Source organism: Mastomys coucha, unplaced genomic scaffold (assembly GCF_008632895.1).
Source record: "Mastomys coucha isolate ucsf_1 unplaced genomic scaffold, UCSF_Mcou_1 pScaffold18, whole genome shotgun sequence".
In the NCBI taxonomy this organism is placed as follows: Eukaryota; Metazoa; Chordata; class Mammalia; order Rodentia; family Muridae; genus Mastomys; species Mastomys coucha.
The window spans coordinates 76,081,079-76,106,776 of record NW_022196900.1 but is presented as its reverse complement, the minus strand read 5'-3'; the positions used below and the strand labels follow the sequence as shown (position 1 = coordinate 76,106,776).

General features: G+C 50.1%; 1 protein-coding gene across 2 annotated transcripts in view; it reads left to right on the top strand.

Annotated features, from left to right (window-relative positions):
- Positions 1 to 25,698, top strand: part of Cfap57 (cilia and flagella associated protein 57) — a 77,688-nt gene that overhangs the window by 42,157 nt on the left and 9,833 nt on the right. For both annotated transcript variants that reach the window (XM_031378443.1, XM_031378442.1), the window contains exons 13-21: positions 3,278 to 3,433; positions 4,691 to 4,784; positions 5,622 to 5,812; positions 6,435 to 6,608; positions 8,145 to 8,303; positions 11,039 to 11,182; positions 16,169 to 16,285; positions 18,217 to 18,351; positions 18,451 to 18,594. In XM_031378443.1, coding sequence (XP_031234303.1) covers positions 3,278 to 3,433; positions 4,691 to 4,784; positions 5,622 to 5,812; positions 6,435 to 6,608; positions 8,145 to 8,303; positions 11,039 to 11,182; positions 16,169 to 16,285; positions 18,217 to 18,351; positions 18,451 to 18,594 — 1,314 coding nt within the window. The remainder of the gene's footprint in view (positions 1 to 3,277; positions 3,434 to 4,690; positions 4,785 to 5,621; positions 5,813 to 6,434; positions 6,609 to 8,144; positions 8,304 to 11,038; positions 11,183 to 16,168; positions 16,286 to 18,216; positions 18,352 to 18,450; positions 18,595 to 25,698) is intronic.

Here is a 25,698-nt window from a genome sequence, read left to right as displayed (position 1 = left end):
AAATTGTGTGTGTGTGTGTGTGTGTGTGTGTGTGTGTGTGTGGTGTATGTGTGGGGTGTGTGTGTGTGTGTATGTGGTGTGTATATATGTGTGTGTGTATGTGTGTGTGTGTGTGGTGTATGTGTGTGGGGGGGGGTGTGTGGTGTATGTGTGTGTGTGTGTGTGTGGTGTGTGTGGTGTATGTGTGTATGTGTCCCACTTCCTGAGCCTGCCTCCTCTCCCACATCCATCAGGATGATTCTCTGCCAGCCTCTCCCCAGGTCCCTCCCTGCCTCCTCTCCTCCCTTGAGTAACGCTCCACATTCTCCCCAGTTCCAGCTCCCTGTCTTGTTATACTCTGATATTCCAGGGACTTACTCGCTCACTCAGTCATTTGGATATACAAGTCCACATTGCTAGCAACAGAGGCATCTGCTGTGTGCCTTACAGGCCACCAACACTGGAGCTTCAGAGATAAAAGACACAGAAGGTCCCTCCACCTGTAGCCTGGGAGGAAAGCCAGGGAAAAGAAAAACAGGAAAGCAAGCTGCAGTGGTATCACAAGAGAACACTGCCGTGGGAACCCAGGGCAAGGACCCCACCCTAGGCCAGCTTGTACCCAAGAAAGTAAGCCGCGCACAGCACTACCAGAAGGAAAGGCCTCCGGTATCCAGCCAGCAGTGTGTGGAGTAGTCCCCCAGGATGACGGGGCCCAGCAACTGTGAGAAGAAGCTGTTGCAGAGAAGAAAGCTTGGGAGAAGCCAAGACCATGGAGGACTTTTACTTGTTGTCTTAGACTGGAAATGGTTTGGAAGGAGCACAGGCAGACAGACCTTAAGTTAGGAAGTACCATGACAAGATTCTTCCCATGGAAAGATACTCTGCAGCGATGTAGTGATGGAATACAGAAGGCCAATGAACAAGCACCTGAAATGTCCCACAACAAAAAATGGACCACTTGCAACAATAAATATCTCCCTGGTCCAGCACAGGCCGTGGGGCCGCGTATACACCTGCAGAACACCTGGCAGTACCGACTGTGCTGTTGCATCTGTGCGAGGCTCTGCAGACAGCACAGTGAAGCCAGACAGGTGAACTCCAACCCAGAAACAACCAGTCATCTCCACAGAGCCAGTGGGGCCTACATTCTCCAGAATCTCTTTCTGCATTCTCTCCATTCCTCCATGCTCCCCTCCCCCACCTCACCTCTAACCCGCTCTGTGCTGCCATCATCATCCGGAGGTCTGCATCCCACCAAAGCTAGCCTTGGGAGGTTAGAAGAGGCTCTTCAGTGTCGCATCCACACCTCATACTCGACCTGTAACACAGTCAGTGGCTTCCAAGCTTACGCGCTTCTACCTCTGCTTCCAACTGTCACCAAACCACAAGGGGACTCCCAGTGGGTTCCCCCCCCCCCCAGTCCATCCCAGGTGCTGGTAGGAGTACAGAAACAAATGGAACACGTTCCTGTTGTCACGGAGGTATGGGAAACAGAGCAGCAAGGACAAGGTGGGGGTGAGTGCAATGTAATCAAGGTGAGCAGAAGAAATCATCTGAGTCCGTTCCCACGCTTCAGGAAACTAGGGTAACTCATATGACGGGGCTTTCAGAAAACGGTGGTAGTAATTGCCACGGACTGGGGTTTCTTAAGAGGTCCCTTATACCGCGAGACGATGGGTTCTGGCCAAGTATGCACGGAATTTGGCTGTGACAAACAGACTCAACACAAGTAGTGTAGGATCTGAGTGTATTTCTCAAAAATGACACGAGGCTTTCACAATTATTGCAAAAGAAAGATGAAAAATCTGTCAGCTCAGTGGTCAGGGTACCTCTGAGGCCATCTAAAATACACTAGGTCTAAAACAGCAGCCATCTCCTCTGGACTGGTGCAGCACTCCCGGCTCTGAGCACGCTCAGGCTGCATGGGCCCCGGCAGAGGTGGGGGGGGGGGGCTGCAGGTGTGCCTGCCAAGAGGGTAGACACTCCTCGAATGCTTACTCTAGAATGCTGAATGCTGCAGACTGTCTCTCACACACACACTCTGCTCAAGGTCCTGCCCATCCTCAGTAAAACGCCCACTATGCTAATCTTTTGGGCAAGTAATTCCTAGGAGTGGTTCAGCTGCAGTACTTGACTGAGAATGAGGATTCTACTTGACCTTGCCCTGGGATAAGCCTTCCATTCTGTAAGCTTCAATGCCCTACCCACAATGCACATGAATTCACAAGGACATATTTGGGCTACCTCTGAGTTAGGGGTGCCAGGCAACAATGCGGAGACAGGAGACTGACTTTCCTTGAAGTTTTCACCTCAAACTGCTGTCACGCAAAGTCTGCGTGGCAAGTAATGGGAAAGACAAACACTAGACTTTGGAGTCAAGCACAAGTAAAAGTAATAGCAACATGAGATGAGACAGTGACCCACGTCACCAGACACTTAGTTGCAAATACGTGTTTCTTTGGCTGCCTCAGTAGGCTATGCATTCCGTGGGGACAAGTGTCTTCTGTGGATGGTGTGTGGCCCAGTATAGAACTCTGGAGGTGTGAGGCCACGGGTTTGATTCCCAGTACCAAACACAGAAGAAGGAGTTGTCTCTTGAGTCCCTACTATGTTTTAGCTGTGTACCTGCTATGTTGGACAGCAAAAGCAGCAACGGCATCAGCTGTGGGGAGCTTAAATTCTAATGGAAGAAAAAGACAACAGAATAAAAAAGAATGATAAGCAAATCATTTAATAGCTACCAAGTGCTGGTATCTGAAGAAATAATTTTAAAAATAGAGCATAAGATGAGGTTAAAAAGGGCCAGTCAAGAGCTCCATACTAATAATGGAAGGGAAGTAGTAAGATTAAATAGAGGGTCCCAGTAGGCCTCACCAGACAGGTAACATTTATGCCAATTTGAGAGAGAGACATGAGAGCTACTGGCACATAGTAGGGCCATTGAGAACGTATTGGAAAGATAAAGGAAGGAAGATACTTTTTTTAAATTTTATTTATTTACTTTATGTATATGAGTACACTGTAGTTGTGAGCCACCATGTGGTTGTGGGAGTTGAACTCAGCACCTTCAGAAGAGCAGTCAGTGCTCTTAACCTCTGAGCCGTCTCTCCAGCCCCCAGGAAGACACTTTTATGTGACCTCACATCACCTGTACATCTTGTAGGGGAAACGGCAACGAGTTCTAGCTGGTAGTGCATTTGAAGTGACAGAGCAGTGGGTCCCAGGTCAAGATCACAGGCTCATGTATCTCGACTCCCGCTGTGGTGAGTGCTCCTGACTCCACACCCTTCTCCCAAAGGCTCAGATTATGTTGGAGCTGAAGACTCGTGTAGAAGAACTGAAAATGGAGAATGAGTATCAGCTCCGGCTGAAGGACATGAACTACTCGGAGAAGATCAAGGAGCTGACAGACAAGTTCATCCAGGAGATGGAGTCCTTAAAGACGAAGAACCAGGTGTGTTTCAGGAGCCTGCAGGTGCAGCCTCAGCAGCTTCCATGTTGCTGAGCACGGGGCCAGCTGCATGGTCTAAGGGCATCAGTACTGTGGCGTTGTTAAGGCCGGCTGCTGGGGGAGATATGTATGACAGGGGACTAAGCGGGTCAGACAGAATATAAAGCTTCCCATAGTGAAGGTAAAATAGTTACATGGAGAAGTAATGGATGATTATCCCGAAAGTTGCTCCTAATACGCTTTTGTAATTTCCAGATTCTCTCCAATGAGTATTTATTTTTGTTACCAGGAATAACTCACTTCTAAGAGATGAAATAGCAAGAATGCTAGAGAAAGGACTAGCAGGTATTGATTTCTAGGCTGTCCAAAATAAAAACCTGTCTTAGCAGTTAGGCTTGGCCCTGGGATTCATAAGCCCATCTTTATGCTATACAAAACCTGCCTGGCCCGCTCATCCACAACCCCGCTCCCATCTATTGGCTCAGTGGGTGTTTGTACTGGTAACTTATCTTCATGGGTCTGTTTGGTTGAAAAGCTCTTGGCTGTTAAACTTATTCATGAGTATTCACTTACTCATAATTCATTCAGCCAGGCATCGAGTGTTAGCTTGGTGCTGCCTGTAAACTAAACACCAAGCCAGGTCCCAGAGTGGCACCCTCAGCCTACCAGGTGCTGGTTGACTCAGGTCAATACATATGTGCGAGCATCCTGAAGACAGCCATGTCCCAGCAGGCATCCAGCCAGGGCCCTTGTTGGATGTGGTTGCTTGGTTGGTTTGGTTTTGGTTTCGGTTTTAGTTTTTGAGACAGGGTTTCTCTGTGTAGCCCTGACTGGCCTGGAATTCATTGTATAGACCAGGCTGGCCTCGAACTCACAGAGATCCTCCTGCCTTTGACTCCCGAGTGGTGGGATTAAAGGTGTGCACCACCACACTGAGCCATCAGCAGTAGATGATTGGAATGAATCCCTGATTTTTTTTTCTCCTCAAAATCCACTTGATCCATGTACAAACCCAAACGCTTTGCTGACAAATCTATTTTACCATGTGTGCATAAAGAGCTAAAGCATAGAACTTTCAGAGCTAAATACAATGTGGATAAAAGGTAGCCATGTGTTCATGGCTCCACAAAACAGTGTCCACTGCAAAGTAAGGGCTGGAGAAAATTTTATGAATGACGATGTTGCCAGTAAAAGTAGCCCTTGTCCTACTGGTGCCTTGGCAAATGTGTGGAAGTGAGAAACAGTGAATCTCTGTTTCAGGTTTTAAAAACAGAGAAAGAAAAACAGGACATCAGTCATCGAGAGCGCTTAGAAGAGCTCATAGAAAAACAGACTCGAGAGCTGCAAGACCTGGGTAAGTCCACAAGGGGGAGCCACGTAGCTAAGGACAGTTAGCCAGGATTGGCATAGGCAGTTTAGGGATAACTGTCTGAGAGATGCCCCTCCTTTGACCCCACCCTGCAGCCTCAGACACAGCAGAAGTCAGGGAATGTGGCTCTGTTTATGATTACACTATTTTATTAAGTCACCATGGTCCCTCCTGTGTATTTGCCCATTCCTCAAAATACACACATAGCATCTCTTTTTTTTTTTTTTTTTTAAAGATTTTATTTATTTTGTGTATGTGAGTATACCGATGCTGTCTTCAGACACGCTAGATCAGAAGAGGGCATCAGATCCCATCACAGATGCTTGTGAGCCACAATGTGCTTGCTGGGAATTGAACTTAGGACCTTTGGAAGAACAATCAGTGCTCTTAACCACTGAGCCATCCCTCCAGCCCCATGCAACACCTCTTACATCCCAGCAGGAGATTCCAATTTGGAGCCTGTCAGACTGCTGGGTCTCAGTCTCAGCACTTCCTTGTTGTGTCTTCCAGGTTATCCCCTGGACTTACCAGGGCTCAGTTTGATCATCTATAAAATGGGGATATAAAATCTGTATTGCATACTCTGGACATTTTCCTGGCCCTGAACCCTCAATTGCCTCCTACCAGCACCTCCATAAAAGTGATTTCCTCTCAGTCCAGAGTTGGCTGCAGGGAGCTTAGCCACTGGTGAGATATAAGCAGAGGCAGTCATTGGAGCTAGGCAGGCCTTGAACCTTGGCTCTGGGGGCAAGCGCTCCAGCTGGCACGGGAGGCTGCCGCTGCCTGCCCACGTGCCACACAGATGCCCCTGCCTCTCCCCAGAATGTTGCAACAACCAGAAGCTGCTCCTTGAATATGAGAAATACCAGGAGCTGCAGCTCAAGTCCCAGAGGATGCAGGAGGAGTACGAAAAACAACTCCGGGATAACGATGAGACGAAGAGCCAAGCACTGGAGGAGCTGACCGAGTTCTATGAGGCCAAACTCCAGGAGAAAACTGGCCTTCTAGAGGAGGTGATGCCAGGGAGCCACACTCCTCCCTCCTGTCTGTGAGAAAGGGCAACATGGGGGTGGGGTAATTAGAGCTTCTCAATTGGTCAGCCATCTGCCCCCCAGCTACTGTGTGGGAGTCAAGTATGGGCACAGGAGACAAGATTTCTACCCTCAAGGCACTCTCATCTCGGGGAAGAGATAACCAAATAATTTTATAAATATAATTACAGTGAGCCAGGATCTCTCAAGATGTGTCTGGGCCAGGTGGTGGCACACGCCTTTAATCCCAGTACCTGGGAGGCAGAGGCAGGCGGACCTCAGAGTTTGAGATCAGCCTGGTCTACAGAGTTCCTGGACAGCCAGGGCTTCACAGAGAAACCCTGTCCCACAGAAGAAGAGATATAAAAGAGGACATGCAGGGTATGGGGTTGTTGGTAAGACGAAGAGAAGGTGGAAGGGATACCCTGAGGCCTGACCTGGACAGACAGGAGACAGGACAGGGCCTTGGCTTCCATTTCTGCGGTTTGACTCATCCTCTCTTTCATGAGAAAGGCTCCCGTGCGCTCGTGATCCCACACCCTCAGCACCGCAGCCTCACGGCCCCTTCCTTCAGCACACACTTTCTCTCCCTTCCCCAAGGCAGGCACAGGAAGATGTCCGGCAGCAGCTTCGGGAATTCGAGGAAACCAAGAAGCAGATTGAGGAAGATGAGGACAGAGAGATCCAAGACATCAAAACCAAGTATGAAAGAAAGCTTCGGGATGAAAAGGAGTCCAACCTTCGGCTCAAGGGAGAAACGGGAATCATGAGGAAGAAGGTGCGGGCTGCTCCACGGTGACTCAGGGGTGGGCCCTGGAAGCTGGGGGCAGGGGGCAAGTGGACAGACAGCCCTGGGTGGCCACACAGAGGAGGTCCCACCTCCAGGACCCTCAGAAAGGACCACATCTGGTTTCCCCTCCTCTTTGGGGAAACATGAGATTGGAACATGAGGCTGGCTTAGATCTCACTGCGACACTCATTCTGCCCTCAAACTCGTGATCCTCCTGCCTCATCCTCCCAGGTGCTAGGATTACAGGAGTGTACCACCATGCCTCACCCTTGCCTTCCTTCTCATGGGCTTCCTGTGCACAGAAAGACGCTCTGAGCTTTCCTTTGTGGACAAGTAGGATCTGCTGGAAATGGCAATGGTGTGAGGACGGGGTAGGCAGCATCTCACCCTGGAGATTCCCCGGCTCAGGGCGTTCCCACCCAAAGACCTCTCCTCAGAAGAGTGGTGGGAAGTGTAACATGCTCCAACTGCAAGATGAGGCAGCTGTTTAGTTCACTGATTCTGAGAGAGGAAAGACACCATTCAGAGATCCCCATAGAATGGCTTCATTCCCTCTAAAATGGTTAGCCACAGAGAAGCTAAATTCAAAGCACGCCCACTAGGAATCAAAGCTTCCTGTTAGAAATCGCCCTGTTTGGTGACTCCCGGGACGACCAGGCTCTCCCTCCTAGGACATGGAAACAGCGGCTCGTCAGATAGAGTGCACCTCTGTGACCTTAACCAACTCCTGAAGTCAGTATGGTCTTGGAAGAACCCAGGTCCATCTAGAGAGCGAGTCTAAAGCATCCTGGAGACAGACTGCTCTCTCCTGCAGAAAACAGCCTGGTTCCTCACCTGTGGGTCACAACCCCAAAGGGGTCTCATATCAGCTATCCTGCATACCCATATTTACATTACAATTCACAACAATAGCAAAAGCACAGTTATAAAGTAGCAACAAAACAATTTCATGGTTGAGGGTCACCCCAACATGAGGAACCGTATTAAAGAGTCACAGCATTAGGAGGTGAGAACCCGCAACAGACCTGGACATTATTACAGTGGATAATCCATCACTCATTTGACCTGGAAAAACACTGAACTGTTCCAAAGTCTCGAAGAGCCCACTCTCTGGAACAAACAACGTAAGCATGATAGCCTGTCCCTGTAAGCCCAAGTTTAGGAGCTGCAGCAGGAGGATCGTGAGTTCAAGGCCAGTCTAGCTACATAAAAAGAGCGTATCTCCTTACAGTAAGAGGGAAAGTAGTTGTAAAGAAGGGAGGTTGTATCAGAACTGGGACAGAGGTAGGAGAGGGTAGTTGTGGGGGGCTACTTCAAGTGGGGGGGTATTCCTCAATTTACACAAAGGTTGTCCACAAAGAAAATAACAATGATAACAAAACCTACTCCCCAAAGCCCATGGATGTTGAGTAATGGGGCTTCTTTGCTCCTGGAGGAAGACCAGCTGCATCCTCAGTTGAGGTGGGGGATGAGGACCAGCTCAGAGGCCCCAGGAGTGCTCACTGTCGCTGTCTGCTTCTTCAGTTCAGCAGCCTACAGAAGGAGATCGAAGAGCGCACCAACGACATCGAGCTCCTCAAAACAGAGCAGATGAAGCTGCAGGGGGTCATCAAGTCCCTAGAGAAAGACATCCAAGGACTCAAGAGAGAGATCCAGGAGAGGGATGAGACCATTCAAGACAAGGTGAGAGCTACTCACTGCCCTTCCCAGCCACTGCCCAGAGGGACCCAGAACTGGAAGGGTTCTGGCTTCTCCGAGATCATTTACCTGACTTGCTAGAGGAAGAACCATCTCCAAAGTGCCCACTGTGTGTTTGGCATGGAGCTCATGAGTGCCCACACACCACAAAGTGCCCACTGTGTGTTTGGCATGGAGCTCATGAGTGTCCACACACCACACTCAGTTCTACCAACAATCCGGGGTTGTGTCTCATGAAGCCAAGTTCCAGGAGGCTGAGTTTACTGCCCAGCATCTAACAATTTGTAGGGGCAGACTTCAGATAAGGGCCTACTAGGTCTGCTGGCTCCCAGATCCCTGCTCCCCACTGAGCCAGGCACCCTAGGATGGCCCACTTTATGGGCTGAGGGTAATTCACCTGCCACACCGCCCACATGGTATTGCCGGTCCTTAGGGGACTCCCATAGACTTGGTCCTGTAACTACTGGGCAGCCCAGAGAGATGGGAATGCCTTTGTGCAGAGTACCCAGCTGTCAGGCACATGTTTTCTATGGGAACACCACCTCAACATCCAGGATTTGCTATCCTCCCAAGTAAACCCAGACTCCATCACACATCCCCATCCACTGCATCTTTTGCCTCATTGGACAGAATTCTCCTGTGGCCACACATGGGCATTGGCGTTACATAAGTAGGTTCTGGTACAGGCCCCTCTGCTGACCAGGTACTGTGCATTAGGCAATTTCTCAAAGCTGGCCTGTTCTTTCCTTGGAAATGGGGGTGGGGTGTAGTGTATGGATTTTTGTCAGCTATTGCCTGCATGGTGTTTCTGCACAGGAAGTCTTGTAGACGGAGATGAGGCAGGGCTCTCTTGAGATTCTCAAAGAAGAAACCGACAAGAAAGAGACCAACCATTCCTAATGCAGAAAATCGTAACTCCTCTTAGTCTAGTGGCCTTCCCCCCTTCCCATGCTGGTCCACAGCAGCAAGTGTAGTTAGGTCATTGTCCTAGTTTCAGTTTTTGTTTTGTTTTTTTTTTTTTGCTGCGAGGAAGCCCCATGACCAAAAGTAAGTTGGGGAGGAAAGAGTTTATTTAGCTTACACTTCCTAAAGGAAGACAGGTCAAGAACTCAAATACGGCAGGAATTTCAGCTCCTGGAGGCAGGAGCTGAAGCAGAGGCCATGGAGCATGCTGCTTACTGGCTTGCTCCTCATAGCTTGCTTAGCCTGCCTTCTTATTGAACCCAGGACCACCAGCCCAGGGATGGTACTGCTCACAATGGGCTGGACCTCATCAATCACTAATTAAGAAAATGCCCTACAGGTTTGCCTACAGCCTCACCTTATGGGGGCATTTTCTTAACTGAAGCTCCTTCCTCTCTGATGACGTTAGCTTGTGTCAAGTTGATATAAAACTAGCCAGCAGAGTTATTCCACCACTGAAAATCCTCCAGTGGCTTCCCATGGCCCACAGCAGAGGTCAGCAAACTCTGACCTCAGGGATGACCTCCAAGTTCCTCCCCTCCTTCTCCAGCCTCATTTCTAACTTCCCTGGGAAGCAGCATGTCACACTGAAACAGGTTGCTCTCCGCTGCTGCGACACTACAAACCACCACGGTGCCTGTGCCTCACCCCTACTCCCTTGCATCACACTTCACCATTCTGGGATTACATTTACTTGTATGTCTGCCCCACCAGTCGGTGGTTTTGCCCTAAGGATGGGGGACTGTGTCAATTCTTAGGGCTGTGACAAGAAAATGTCACAGTCCAGGTTTACTTGACAGACCCCTTTCCACTTCCACCAGATGACCCGGAAACTCAGAGGTCCAAACAAACAGCTGTGTTGCTATCCTCTTTTTTCTTTTTTTTTTTAAGATTTTATTTTTTATTTATTTTATGTATGAGTACACTCACTAAAGACAGTGACAGTGCCTGGTGAGAAGAGAGCATTGGATCCCATTACGGATGGTTGTGAGCCACCATGTGGTTGCTGGGAGTTGAACTCAGGACCTCCTGAAGATCAGTCCGTGCTCTTAACTGCTGGACCCAGTCTCTCCAGCCCGTTGCTATCCTCTTAGGGTCAGGAATGGCACAGGGTCCAACAAGAGGGCTGATCTCTGACCCTGATGTCAGAGAACTCAGCTAGGAAAGACTGGAGGTGCCTCCAAAAGCTAGAGGCTAGAAGATGAATGCCCACAGAGGCTGTGTCTCCCACGTGCCGAGCTCCATCCCCAAGGCGGGGATGGTAAGGAGGCCGGGCTCATCTGAGTCTTTCAGTCACAGAGCCCTAAGTGTGCTCTCTGTCCAAGAGGGCTCAGTGCATGTAAACCCCTTACAGTACAGCTAGCCTACACCACAGAAAGTGTCCCACGAGAGCCAGGCAGGGAGCTGCTGGTCTGTTTGACCTAGCCTTGGCAGCCTCGCAGCATCCTGCCCACTTCTTTCTCTGGGTTTCCGTCAAGTCATGAATCCAATGAGATACAAGTGAGGAGAACTGATTCTGCTTGCTGACACGAGGCAGAAGAACTACAGTGTGGGATGAAAGACGTTGTCTTTCATAGCCTACAAAAGGGAGTAAGTTCTGTGGAGTCCATGCCGCAGTCTGTGGCCTCGCCCATCTACAGCGTCACATCACGTCACATCACATCACACATCACGACTGTGTGTTTTCAAACCTAAAGGAGTTCCATGTGTCAAGGCCTTGTGATATCACTCGCTTCCCTTTCACTCCTCACTTCCAGGAGAAGCGAATTTATGATCTGAAGAAGAAGAACCAAGAGCTAGAGAAATTCAAGTTTGTCCTTGACTACAAAATAAAGGAGCTGAAAAAGCAAATAGAACCGAGAGAGAACGAGATCAAAGTGATGAAGGAGCAGATCCAGGAGGTGAGGGAGGACCATGGTTCACACTCCCTGCCCTTCAGAACCTCTGTCCCCTCTAACCCTGTCTCTCACTGGCTCCAGGAAAGTGAGAGAGAGTGCTTCACACAGCCAGGGCATCTGAGGCTTCCAGCTCCCCCAAAGCAAGTTAGATGGGGATTTAGCTTGTTGGTAGGGCTGGGGGCTGGGGGGTGGCGGGGAGGGTAGAGAGTGGGAGTCACCTTATTACAGTGGTGAAGGGGAGATGAAGTTGTTAAAGATTTGGCCACCAGGGGGCAGTATGTACTCAGCCAAAAGGTACTCTAGCCTCCACATGCAGAACACTCCTTCTCAAAGGGGGCACAGGCCAGGGTCCAGTGTCCCCGTCAGACATCTTCCATGGGAAGACTTGGTTTCTTAAGCCCAAGAGTGGGAACAATTAAGAATATGTTCTGGGAACAGACAGGACAAAGGACAAAGGAGGGAGATTAGAACTCAGGCTGACTGGATCATAAAGACTTCTAGAGTCCAGCAGTCCAGATATGTGCCTTTTAGTCCCAGACTCCTGCACATTTTCTTAGTGACATTCTATTTACCTGTCAGCCTCCCCCTGTGTGCAAGACACCTAGGACTTGGGGACCATGATGACCTAAAATTGAATTGTTGATCTTTTCCACCAGAGTCACTCTTGATTTTTTTTTTCCTTCCCCTTCTATTGTTTGTTTCTCTGTCAAATGTAAATGTAAAAGTCTTTCCTAACTCTTCCTTTGACTTAACTCCCAGGTCCGAAAGCATCACCAACACCAAGCCAGTCAGATTTTAAACCCAATGCTGTTGCCCTCCATAAGCCTCTACCGTAGCTTTTTTTTTTTTAAGTTTTATTTATTACATGTAAGTACAGTGTAGCTGTCTTCAGACACTCCAGAAGAGGGCGTCAGATCTCATTACAGATGGTTGTGAGCCACTGTGTGGTTGCTGGGATCCTAACTCAGGACCTTCAGAAGAGCAGTCAGTGCTCTTACCCGCTGAGCCATCTCACCAGCCCTACCATAGCGTTTTTAGAAAGAAAAACGCTGATCTATACTTATTTTACTTAGGGGGGGTGGGGTGCATTTGCCACAGCATCTCATGTGGAGAGCCCAAAACAACTTGCAAGAGTCAGTTTTCTCCATACACCAAATGGGTTCCCAAGTCAGAACTCAAGTCCTGGGGGCTAGCAAGCGCCTTTGCCTGCCAAGCCATCTCACCAGCACCCCTCTACCATCTCTCATCTGGACCTGACTCAGGCCACAGCCTGGCCTCCATATAGAGTGAACTCCACGGTGGTGTCCCATCCCACTAGAATGAAACCCAAAGGTTCTGCGCATCTCTCCTCTCTGCAGCCTCATCTTTTGCCTTCTTCCCCTGCTGTGGAACAGTTGACAGCTCAGAAAAGCCTGCCTCCTCCCATTTTAGGATCTCTGCGGTAGGGTTCTCCCTAGCTAGAAAATTGTCCCCTGGATTCTCATGGGACTGGTTTTTCATCTTCTCTGTCTCAGCTTAGATGTCACCTCTTGAAAGACACCTTCCCTGACCCCAAGTACAAAGCAGGACCCCACTCTCCCTTCCATTTTCTCAAGATGTTGGTGCTGAGCGAGTATAGCAGGTGTCATCATCTTTACCTGTCTGGATGCCCACAGGCTACGGTGGGGCTGGCAATGCCTTTGCTCCAAGAGTCTCAGTAAAGAAATCAAGCAGAGATCAGCCTAGGGGTGGGATCTGCAGGGGGTGGTGTTGATTTTCCTCATGGTGTCAGCACAGTGTTCTCTGTGCCCCCAGCTGACCACAGAGCTGCCTTCTTGGGACCTCCTACCATATGCTGGTGACCTCAGGGCCAAGGAATGACAACTGTCTTTGACCTTTCAGTAGCAAACTATCTCAGCCTGGGAACTTTCAAACAACAAAAATCTTTCTCAGTGTCCTCGAGGCTGAAACTCCAGGATCAGGAGGCTGGAGGGTGTGTGTGTGTGTGTGTGTGTGTGTGTGTGTGTGTGTGTATCTTCTGTGTGTCCTCACACTGAGGGAAGAGCCAAGGGATTGTGGCAGGCTCTTGCAGGCCTCTTTTATAAGGCATTTGTGAGGGCTCTGCCTTAAGATCTTCCTATCAACACACCTGTGGGAGGGCTGAACATAACCTTGATTCTAAGCAGGGAATTTCCTTGTTTAGGGAAATAGGGAAGGGACCTTCCTAGTTAACTCTTACACACACACACACACACACACACACACACACACACACACACACACACTATGCCCACTCCTTATTCCAGTGGCTCAGGGCTGTTATCTGGACCTGGTTCTTTGTAGGAACCTCTGACCATGAGCCTTTCCTCTGGGGGTTATCAACACATTCAGAAACACCCACTGGTAATGTTCCTCCTATTGGGAGGCAGTCTCAAGCTCTAGGCTTGTGTTCAGAGACCTTCGTGAATGAACGCAAAGCCAGCCTGAACTGAGATACCCCACTTCATGTATGCTTCTCCAGCTTCTCTTTGGAGAAAATGAATCTCTTCCAGGGTCCTTGTGATTTCCCTCTCAATTCACTGTCTGTGTTCTGGGGTGGCTGATTCTCTGCTGTAGGGATGGGAGGGGCTGTCCTGTGAGCCGTCGAGGGCTTTAACACCAACCTTTGCCTCCCCATTTGATGCTAGAAGCACCCCCTGCCTAGGTTGTTATGATCTAAAAACCTCTCCAGACACTGCCAAATGTCCATTGGGAGACAAATGGCTTCTTCCACCCTCCCAGCCCTCCCCACTGAGAATTATCACGATGAATAACACAGGAACATGGATGAGATGTCCATGCTGGGCAAGAGATGTTTGTTCCCACATTCTGGGCTCGTCTTCTGGCTTTCCAGCCAGACGCTCACACTTTACATATTTTACGGTTTATATTTATAATCCTTGAAGTAATGTGAGGCTCTGCCTGCGGAGGAAAGATGGAGTGCAAAGAATACAGCCACTTCCATCCTAAACCCCTGTGGCTCAGGACTGATAAGAGGTTGGCTGTGCCACTCAGACATGACCTCAGGGGCCCTTGAATAGTAGGGGCATCCTTTGTTATAGGACACCGTCGTTCTTCCCTGGAGAAGCTAGACTCCTGGCTTTCTCTCTTCTGATAGAACTTCTACATAGACCCGCCTCTGAGATGCCAGCCGCTGCTGATGCTCCTGGTGATGTTCTTCAGTGTGGTGGAGCCCTCGGCTTGCCTCCAGTGCTGTGCCATCTTACAGTCATCTGAACCAATGGCAGCCCACAGAACTGCACCAGGCTACCCCACCCACCAGTCCTCTGTAGGCAGGCTGTCTCCACCTGCTCGTCTCTTTCCTACTTTGTCCCCTGTAGCATTCAGCCGGAGTGGCCCTTCCCAGGGCGGGCCCCCGCTCAAGTCCCTTGTGTACACGGGCACCTTCTGCCTCCACCTCAGATGGCGTTTAGTCTATTTCCTATCAGCTTCTGACTGAGTTCTCTCATCCTTGGAGACTGGAGCCTGCTAGGGTACAGAAACCACCTCTACATCAGTTCTGTGTTCCTAAGCCTCCTACAGTGTTCATTGCTTTAAAAAAAAAAACAAAAACAAAAAACTTATTTAGTTGAATATGTTTTGTGTAAGTGTTTTGCTTACATGTGTATGTATGTACCACATGTGTGCCTGGCTCCCACGGAGGCCAGAAAGGAGCATCAAATTCCCTTGAGTTGGAGTTACAGAGACTTGTGAACACCACCATGTGGGTGCTGGGAACAGAACCCAGCTCCTCTACCATACCAGCAAGTCCTCTGAACCACTGAACCGCCTCTCCCCAGCCCTGACGATGCTCATTCTGGCTTTAGCTGCCGCAAAGCCCCATTCTTATGCATTCCCTATATGAGGAGGCTCTCTGCAGCTCTGTAGATGCGACCAGTTCATCTCGCCATGCCTCTGCTGGAGGCAGGCAGTTCCTACTTCCCCACTTCTGCCCACCACACATGCCTGCTCTTCCTTCCTTCACCAGATGGTCTCAGAGACAATCCAGATGCCAGGCGTCGCCTCAGAGGGCTCTTCCATCCAGGAAAATGCCTCCCATTAATAAAGAGGCATTCCTCTGTGTCCAGAACATGGGAGCACCTTCTCTCACCTCTCAGACCTTCCAGAGGTAGACAGGAACCTAAAAACATGATGATAGAATGGGGGGGGGGGGGGGCCTTCCACCTACCTCCACCCTACACACCAAACAATGAACTGTCCCACCCGCTAAAAGCAGCCAGTGAGCCTCCATAGTACCACTGTAGTACTAGTGCCCATCAGACATGGGGTGTCCATCAAACATCACCCAGTGCTTTGAGTGGGAACTGGGTTTTTCCGCAGCCAGTCTCATCTGAACTAGATGTGCCCTGGGCCAGACAGATTTAACAAGAAAGAGAAAGGCTTTCAGATGCTAGCTGGTGTCTCCTGTCATCCCTTTGAATAGGGGATGGCCCTCGGTTGTACTCTTTGGACCCTTAGGTGATCAGACTGTCTCTCCCCAGCTTGTCTCTGCTTTATGCCCTGGATTGAAAATACTACCATGCCACTCTGGTCCCTCAAAAACTCTCTACTTTAGAAACAAGCCTCAACTTTCTGTTAAGAATGATTATGGACCCCACAGGTCAGGCTCCACTCAAACACCCTTCCAAATTGGGTGAGGGAGGCATTTCTCTGGAGAGACCTGTCTTGAGCAGGAGTTGAGAATTCAGGATCTAGAGCGACTGAATTAGAAAGAATGCAAGGAAAGAGGAATCTGCACAGTTAATGGAAGGGCAGGCGACTTCGTGGCCTGGTCATAGACGGGTGCAGGACTCCGGGCGGGCATGCTATCAGTCAAGAGTGGTGCTTATAGGATGGCAAGCTGTAAAGAGAGAGGTCTCATTCCCAGCACATTGTACTGTGGTTGTCAGGGGTTTGCAGTTTTGGCTCTTAACTTCCCCATTCATGCCTCCATCCCCTGGTTCTCTATAGATGGAAGCTGAGCTGGAGCGATTCCATAAACAGAACACACAACTGGAGCTGAACATCACAGAGCTGTTGCAGAAACTGCGAGCCACAGATCAGGAGATGCGCAAAGAGCAGCAGAAGGTGTGAGGATTTCAGAGTCTGGCAGTGCGTGGACTCAGGATCTGGCACCCGCCTGCAACGGGCAGCTGGCTCCTCGAGACAGAGCCAGCCATTGCTAAGAAACATTTCCCATTTTAACTCACGCTCTTGCCCACAGGCCTGTCTGGTTCCAGGCTTGCACAAATGTACATGTTCAAATTCATCCGAGACTATAAAACAGCTTGGGTGTGGGGAGGAGAGGGCCAGAGTGCTGGCTTTATAGGAAGGAGCACCCTTAGCCTTGGGTTTGTTGGACCTGGAGAACAACGTGATTTAAAAGGTCCTCTATAATTAGTGGTTAAAGCTTTGGCCACCCCAAAATTGCTGATGTTAGGAGAACCTTAGAGACCATCCACCTCAGTCTTGTTTACTTCTGTGCGCATATGTATGTTTGTGTGCGTGTGTGTGCACGTGCATGCGCACACGTGTGTGTGTGTGTGTGTGTGTGTGTGTGTGTGTGTGTGTGTACACCGATGCCCATGTGCAGAGGTCAGAGGAGGAAGTCAGGTATCTGCTCCATCACTCTCCACCTCCTCCCCTTGAGACAGTCTACCTTCAGCCTGGAGCTGTCATTTTCTTTGGCTACACTGGCTGACCAGGCACCCCAGTAACCCTCTCATCTCTACTTCCCAGTGCTGTGGGTTTAGGTGTGTGCGGCCACACTCACCCAGCTTTTATCTGGATGCTGGACTCTAAACCCAGGTCCTCATGCTTACACAACAAGCACTGTTACCCGCTGAGCCATTTCTCTGGCTCCCTACATGTTTTGAGACAGTACCTCCCTCTGTAGCCCAGGCTGGCCTGAAACTGACAGTGTAGCCCAAGCTTGCCTTGGCCTCTCAACCCTGTCTCTGCCTCCCAAGTGCTGTGTTTACAGATGTGTTCTACCACACCTGGCCCATTCCACTCTCTTTGTGTTGTAAATAAGAACAATACAGGCAGAGAAATGAGGGGAAGGAAACCCCACAGGGCACCTGTAGCTAGTTCTCCCTCTGAACCAGCCCCGGACACCCTGGTTTTCTGGCTCTGGGCTAGGATGCAGCTGTGCACTCTTTCCACAGGCCACTGAGATGTTTTTCAAACCACTGAACTTTTCCACTGTCCGAATCAAACACCGGCAACATACACTGCCAGAGCTGCAGAGCCACACAGGAGAAGAGGGTGTGGCCCCGCTCTTTGCAAGCTGAAAGGGCTGATGAGTAATTGAAACTTTTGCACAAAATATGAAGAGATAGAAATATATATATGGGGAGAAATTTTATATATCAGTGTATATAAACACACACACACACACACACACACACACACACACACACACACACGGAAAGTCAGTAAAGGGCTATGCGAGAGAAGAGAAAGGAGACAGTCTCTTGGGAAGGAAAAAGGGAAGGGAAGGTAGCAGCCAGAAAGCATGGCTGAAGATGGAGAACTAGTCCAGTCTACAGCACTCTGTACGGAGTTCTCATCCATCCATAGCAATGCTCCTGACAGTCAGGGGACAATCACTAGTGAGGTCCTAAGGGGCATAGGGCACCCCTGGGTAAAGATCTGTGACAGGGAATGAGATCTTTTTCTTGGCACTAAAGAAAAGTGTGGTCACATGAGTTTCCTTGCATCCTTTAGGCGTGAGGCCCTTAAAGGAATCCAGAGCAATAGGGATGCCACATGTGCGGTCTCAAGCCCTGCCGTCTTGGCAGGGTACCCGGTCCAGGCAGGGGCACAAGCATTCCAGAACTGCTACCTTTGGGCTGGCTGCCCATGTAGGTTCCTGCACCCAGGGTGGGCCCCAACAGTCAGGTGTCAATCCCAGATGAGGACACGCTGGACCCCTTCATGAGCCTCTCTGCCTGAAGCCCCTGCCCCCTCCACACAGAGCACACCATGCTGTCCCAGGAGTAAATGTCTGATTGCAGGAACGGGACCTGGAATCACTGGTCCGGCGCTTTAAGGCAGACCTTCACAACTGCGTGGCCTACATCCAGGAACCCAAGCTGCTGAAGGAGAAGATCCGTGGCCTCTTTGAGAAGTATGTGCAGCGGGCAGACATGGTGAGCTCTGAGTGCCCGGCCCTTGCCCTCCCACACTGCCCTGTACCGGATTTCACTTCTCCCCTCCTTGGCTGAGTGTCTCCCCATATGATGCACCAGGTGGAGATTGCAGGGTTGAACTCAGACCTGCAACAGGAGTATGCCCGCCAGCGGGAACACCTGGAGAGGAACCTTGCCACGCTCAAGAAGAAAGTGGTCAAGGAGGGCGAGCTGCATCGCACAGACTATGTCCGCATTATGCAGGTAATGGATGCAGGATGCATCCCTTTGCCACCTGAGACCACCCATGCTCTAGGCTCCCCGGACATCCAGGGCCCCACAGCTTTCTCATGGCTCCTCCTCTCTGATCTCCTAGAGCTCATCCTGGCTGTCAGTATGGCCTGGGGCCCACCAAGGAGCCCACCTAGGCATCGTCACGCCCACCAGTAGCCCTATTCCTCTGGCCATCCCATCCCTATCCCTGACAAGCTAGTGACCTGCCTCGTTCTTCTCCATTACCCATGATGCATCCAGGCCCCAGTTCTCCTGACTCCTTTGCTCCCTTCTCTCCTCTGTTGCCAATCCTGTCTCACCAGCCAGCTTTGCTGCCTTTTATTCTTTCCTCCTCCGAGGATGTGTCTGGCCAGTTTCCACCTGCCTCATCTTCCTTTCTGGTGCCTCAGGTCTTACCCTTATCTCTTGGTCCAGATTGAACCACACCCACAGTGTTGGCAAGGATAGTACTTAATGAGCTCCCTACACCCATGTCCCAGGATCCTTTAGCAGACAGTTCAGAGAGCCTGGCCCCATTCCTGCCACCCCCACCCGGGCACTTTACTGGGACTGCCCATTGAGATGCTTCTGCCAGATTCCCATTTGGGTATCAGCATCATCTGAGGCAATTGATTAGAATTTATATCAAAAGAGAACATCAGAATTGCAAGGGGCGCATACTTTTATGGTTACATTTCTTTAACATCCTAATTGAAATACTGGGATGGGAAAAGGGTGCAGTTTGGAATGAAACCAGATACTAGGTTGTAGAGAGTTACACACATTTGGGCAGAGCACACAGCAATCCAGGCCACACCAAGGCACAGCTGTGTCTCCCCATTTTAAAATCAGTACCCCTTCTCACTACCCATTCAAATCATTTCTGCTCTGGACCATAAAAGTATTCAGAGACCAGGAAAGAGGAGCAGATGTGATCGGTAGGTCCCTTGGTACCAGCAACCACACACAGCCTTGCTAAGAGCCAGGGCTACCTAAAACATGGGCTTTCAGCACAGGAAGCTGGGCAGTGAGATGAGGGTGACAGCAGTATTTGTCACCATGTCTCACTGCCAAGTGGAGGACCTCGGACCTCACTCGGCACATAGGCCTGAGGACCTCCGGGGCTGCTCCTTCTCTCCACACCAAGCAAAAGCCCAAAGCAAAAGTAAGTTCCAGGAAAGGAGGAAGAGGAGACCAGAGGCTTGCTGTGGCTTACTAGGGCAGATGCCAAGTTTCTTCCCCTCCCCCATTCCCTGGAGAATGCTGGGTAGGAGCCAGCGGCAGCAGAACAGATGCAACCAATGCTCCTGTGTGGTGGTTCCCAGAAACTCTTCTGCCTTAAAAATCATTAAAACCTGTGTGTTAGCTGGGCATGGTGGCACATGACTTCAGTCCCAGCACTCTGGAGGCAGAGGCAGGTGGCTCTCTAAATTTGAGGCCAGCCTGTTCTACAGAGCTAGTTCAAAAAGAAAGGAAAAGAAAAGAAGAGAAAAAAAAGTTGTCTTGGAAAGAAAGAAGGGAGGGAGGGAGGGAGAGAGGAAGGGAAGAAGGAAGGAAACCTGGGTGCTGTGACTTCTGTGGACCTAGAAAAGTGACTCGGGCAACATCTGGAGACAAGAAAGAGCCTGGGGTAAGGGCTCTGGGTTCCCCCCCCCCCCAGCATGAAGTCCTCATGCACACACTGAAACTTCTTGCTTTTTACAAAAGGGCTCTGGATAAGACTGGCTTGCAAAACATTAGGAAGGTCTTTTCCTAAGGGCTAGAGATTGAATCCAGGGCTCCAGTGCATACCAAGTAAACATTCTATCACTGAGCCTCGTGGCCAGCCCAGAAGACATTTTAAAAAGAAGGTTCTTTTTTAGAGAACTACTGTTCTGGGTGCCCAGACTGTTTTCTTTGATCTTGAGGTTCAGCAAGAGGGCCAGGCCAGAGTCACGGGAGGTTGTAGGGCCTATGCAGCCTAACTAGGAACTGTATTCTCACCCAGGGTGTAGGAAGTGAGCAGACACAGTATCTTTGTAGACCAAGGCAACAGCGCTTCACTGCTCTTTGGCCAGGAGACTCTGGGCCTCCGGAAACTACTCTGTTGATCTGTAACAGAGGGCAAATGACACCGACCCCAGTGGCTGCTGCAAAACTTGGCTAAGACGAACAGCACTCACTGGCCTAGTACAGAGCTGGGGCTCAAAACTGCCCTTTCTTTTCTTTTACCCCAACAAAGAAATCAGTCAAGAGCCACTGTGAAAATAAATGAGTCTAAGAGTCCATCATTCATGGGCCAGGGAGGCCTGTGGTCTGGGATGGGAAAGAGGAGCACTACTGATTCCAGATGCACACACCCAGGTGCTGGCGAGGAGCCCTGGGTGCCTTAGTACATGGTGGTTAGGGGTGGCTGTGTGGCTACCCTATGTGGCTACTGGGGCCCCAACACTTTATCCCACACAGGCTAAGGAAAGTCAGGGCAGGTATGGTGGCTGAGCAACTCATTGGAAAATAACTGAGGAAAAAGAATGAGGCCACCATCTCATTTGTATATCCAGATAGGAGCTCAGGGCCTCCCCACACCATTCCCTGGCATGCTTAAACAAATATGAAAATCAGAGTTACTGTGCAACACTAACACCTTGAACACGCACTTTATCCCTTCCCTACACATTTTCCAAGGTCCCCTTACACAACAAGATGTGTCTCAGCCATGGAAGATTCCAAGATCGATACAAAGTATTCCCACCCTCAGAAAGCTCCTAAGGAACATGGACCAGTATGTTTATCCATTATCCAGTGGTGTGGGCTCACGGTGGGGGGGAACATGGACCAGTATGTTTATCCAGTGGTGTGGGCCCATGGTGGGGGAGGGTCGCTGGGGGGAACATGGTCCTTGGAGTCTCAAAGGGCCACTGGAATCTAGCCCTAGGGTAGGTAGAAGGTGGCTGAGGGCCAGCTGGGAGAAGGGCCTTGCTTCTGGGCAGAAGAAAAAGCAAAGGATGGGGTGGGGTTGAGAGCGGGGGGCTCCTGAATCCACAGACCTGGATTTATTGCAGAGCATCTGAGGCAGCGAGAGCCCCACTGGAACGGCTCTTAGCCTTGGGTCACATTGCCAAGAACTGTGGTTCATTCTGAATGTAGATCAGAGTGCTTCTCAGACTAGGTTGTCTTTGTCTCATAAAGATGGAGCCCATTAACAGAGAATTCAGCTTAGTGAGGAAAGAGGCAGGTGACACAGGAAAACCTGTCAGGTTGGGGGTGTGGGGGAGAGAGATTGGAGAGAGGAATGTGGCGACGCCAAAGGCATTTTAGAGCAGAAATGTCAAATTCAGATGCCAGGTCAGGCACAGGAGGATGGTGGGTAAGGAGGGAGGATAACAGGCTGGCTTATCTGTGCAGGAAGATGATCCTGCTAACATATGTGAGGCTCCCAAGATCACAGCCCTCATCCGTGGCCAGATCTCCCACGCTGAGGATCAGCTTCCCCTTAAAGGCTTTGAGGCAGAGCAGCCAGTAGGGGGAGCTATGGGCATTCCCTTCCCGTCTCTGACATCACTATCAGAAAGTTCAGCCAAGACATCACTTCTCTGTTCCAAAGGCCTAAGATGGCCCTGGTTACCTTGTTTCAAAGTCTCGGCGTAAACACCTTAGTGTCTGTAGACTGCTCTGGGATTCTCCCAACTTGGAACCCATCAGATCTTTCCTACCCAGTAGCTGAGTAGGGTAGGTCTAGACGATTAGAAACATTTGTAGAAGGTCTCAGCCAGGGTGCCAGCAGGAAGAGAAGGCTTAGCAAGCTTGTTGAGCTCACTATTTTTTTTTTCATTTATTTACAAAGCCACATGAAGTTGACATCACCATGACATTTGGGTTCCTCAGAACATAGGCCACCCTAGAAAACATTTTTAGGGAACTCATTGTGTCTTTGTGGCTATCCTCTGTCTGAGCCGAAGGAATGAGACTGACATAAAGAGGGGAGTGTAGAAGGCGGTAAACGTGTAGGGACAGAGCACCACTCTGGAGGCGGACACAGCCACACTCAAACCCCCATTACTCACTTTCCCGATATGCTCTTAGCCACAGGAATCTGAGAATACTTTCCCCATGAGGCTGCTGAGAGATAAGATGAGGTTGTGCTTGCAGACCGAGTGCATGGAAGCTGCCGAGCCTCACAGTTACTATTATTCTTAGCATTCTTTCTATCATCACAGCATTAGTGCCTTTTGTTGGGTTTGCTCCCTCGGGGTTCCTGGCTGACAGAGTCTTCTCCACCCTCCGTCATCCCTGCCTCTCACTGGGTTAGCTTCATGCTTCTGACTCAAATGACATCAGACACCACAGCCATCTTTAGCACAATGACCAGTTCATAGCCATCAGGAACTGATGTTGGAGGTAAAGGGCCAATGAAGGAACAAACGAGCAGATGCAGGGTACTAGGCTACGTTTGATTTCTGGCCTCAGTCACACTCCATTAAGATGGCGTCCTGCAGGGCTGGTGAGATGGTTCAGTGGTTTAGAGCATTTGCTGTTCTTCCAAAGGACTCTGGTTCAATTCCCAGCACCCACAGCTCACAACTATCTGTAACTCTAATTCAAGGGGATCCAATGTCCTGCTCCAGCTTCCTCAGGCACCAAGCATGTATATGATATACACCTATACACATAAAATAAAATAATAAGCGGGGTGGAGGGGGAAATGGGGTCATACTCCAGGGGCTCATCATGGAGGTGTTAAAAAAAACAGGCAGTGAGGTCATTCACACCACAGGGTACCAGGAGCCTGAAATCCCGGTCACATGGTTGTGGCTGGCGATGGGTTGGGAGACCCTAGAGCTCTACCTGGAGTCATTCCACTAATAGAAGGGGGCTGCCACACACAGCTGAGACACATCACAGTGGGAGGCCTGGCTCAGACACAGAACTGATGGGGCTCACTGACACAGTGGTTGGACATGCCTAGGAAAGGACCCTGAGAGGACTGGAAAGGGCATCCACAGCCTCTAGTCTGCCCCAATGTTCTTCCTTTATTGAATGAGGCAGAGGTGAAGCTAAACAAAGCCAGCCAAGAGGGGTAAAGAAAGTGTGCCCCCCCCCGCCTTGCAAAGCCCCAGGTCCATGAGCATGCCCAGGAGTTTTTTGTGGCTCTCAAAAGGCCCTCTCCTCTGTCTCCGTGCCCACCACATTCTTCACCTGCTCATCCAGCCCACAAATATTTACTGAGCACACCTCATGTGCAGAGCGATGCCCTAGGTCTTAGTGTCCAATTAAAAAAAAAATGTGTCAAAGCAATCATATTATGCTATAAAGCCAGCATGGAAAAGATCCAGGGGAGACTGGCAGGGAATTTACTAGATAGCATCTGAAAAGGAAATATGAGTGACCCATCACCAGGACCTGGGTTGCCTTAAAAAAAAAAAAAAGGTAAAGCATTAGATGGGAAAAACCCCCGAACTCAGAAAAACAGGCATGGAGCCTGGCCTGGAGAATGAGGACCGGCAGTGAACACTGAGCCTGCTTCCAACATGGCGGGGATCCTTAAAGGGAGGAACGTTGAAATGTAGTGGTATGCTGAAACTCTAAAGGTCTAGGTCTGCACTTAGACCGAGAGGCTCTGAGGGATCTCTGGGCTATCTCTAGCAGCCCCTGCTCTCCCAAGGGCTCCACAGGTGCTTCCTCACAGCAGAGGAGGACTTGTCGTCCAGGCTCTGGCCCAACACCCCACCCAGGAGTGCTCCAGTGTGGTCTCACACAAACCAAGCCTGGAGACAGGCACTGCCACTCAGAGACTTAAGCCAAGCAGTGGTGGTGCATGCCTTTAATCCCAGCACTTGGGAGGCAGAGGCAGGTGGATTTCTGAGTTCGAGGCCAGCCTGGTCTACAGAGTGAGTTCCAGGACAGCCAGAGCTATACAGAGAAACCTTATTTCAGGGGGGAAAAAAAAAAGGAGCAGAGACTTGGGCTGGGGAAATGGCTCAGTAGGTAAAACACTTGTTGCACAGTGTGCAGGCCTCGGTTCTGATCTCCTGCATCGATGTGCAAAGTCGCCGTGACTATGTGTGCCTGGAACCTCAGTGCTGTGGGCAGAAGAGGATAGCTCTAGGCCCAGTGAAAGACTCATCAGGACCCTAGTGTCCTCCTCTGGCCTCCATGCCCACATAGACATGCAAATACATGTACAACACACGCATGCGCACACACACACACATACACACACACACACACACACATGCATGTTCGCATCCAGTCACTCCATACCTACAGGGATAGGGACTCCTCCTTGGTGATATCTGAGGAGGTTTGAGTTAAGTGTGACGTGGAAGGCAGAGATCTGAGGTGCAGGAAATTAGGAAAAAAACCAAAAACAAACAAACTCCTCCCCCACCCGATATCAGCCATGCCACACTTCTGTCTCCTTGTCCTCCTGTTCCATGGTCTGGAACATTCTTTTCTTTCTTCTTTGCTAAGTTCTTTAAGCCTCAGCCCTGGGGTCAACTCCTCCGAGTCCATCTGTCATTCAGACAAGATTGTCTTTTTGTATGCCTTTGACTATCGCATCAGCAAGCCAGAGCAACACAAATATGTTCCTACCCCAATTGCACTGTGAAGTCCTCAAGAGCGTGAGCCAGATCTCACTTTCATTCTCCTTTTAAACTCTTCTCTCATATATTACAACCTGACTGCAGTTTTCCCTCCTCCCTCTCCTCCCAGTACCTCCTCCACCCCACCTCCCTTCTCCCCCAGATCCATTCCCCCACCATTTCCCTTCAGAAAAGAGCAGGCCTCCCAGGGATATCCACCAAACGTGGCTAACAAGTTACACTAAGACTAGGCACTAACCCCCATATCAAGGCTGGATGAGGCAACCCTGTAGGAGGAAAAGGATTCCAAGAACCGGCAAAGGAGTCAGAGCCAGCCCCACTCCCACTGTCTAATTTCTACATACCCCAGGACCCAAGAGCAAGGTGGGGAAGAAAGGGTTTATTTGGCTTACATTCCATATCACTGTTTAGCATCAAAGGAAGTCAGGACAGAACCCAAACAAGGAAGGAACCTGGAGACAGGAGCTGATGCAGAGGTCACGGAGGGATGCTGCTGACTGACTTGTTCCTC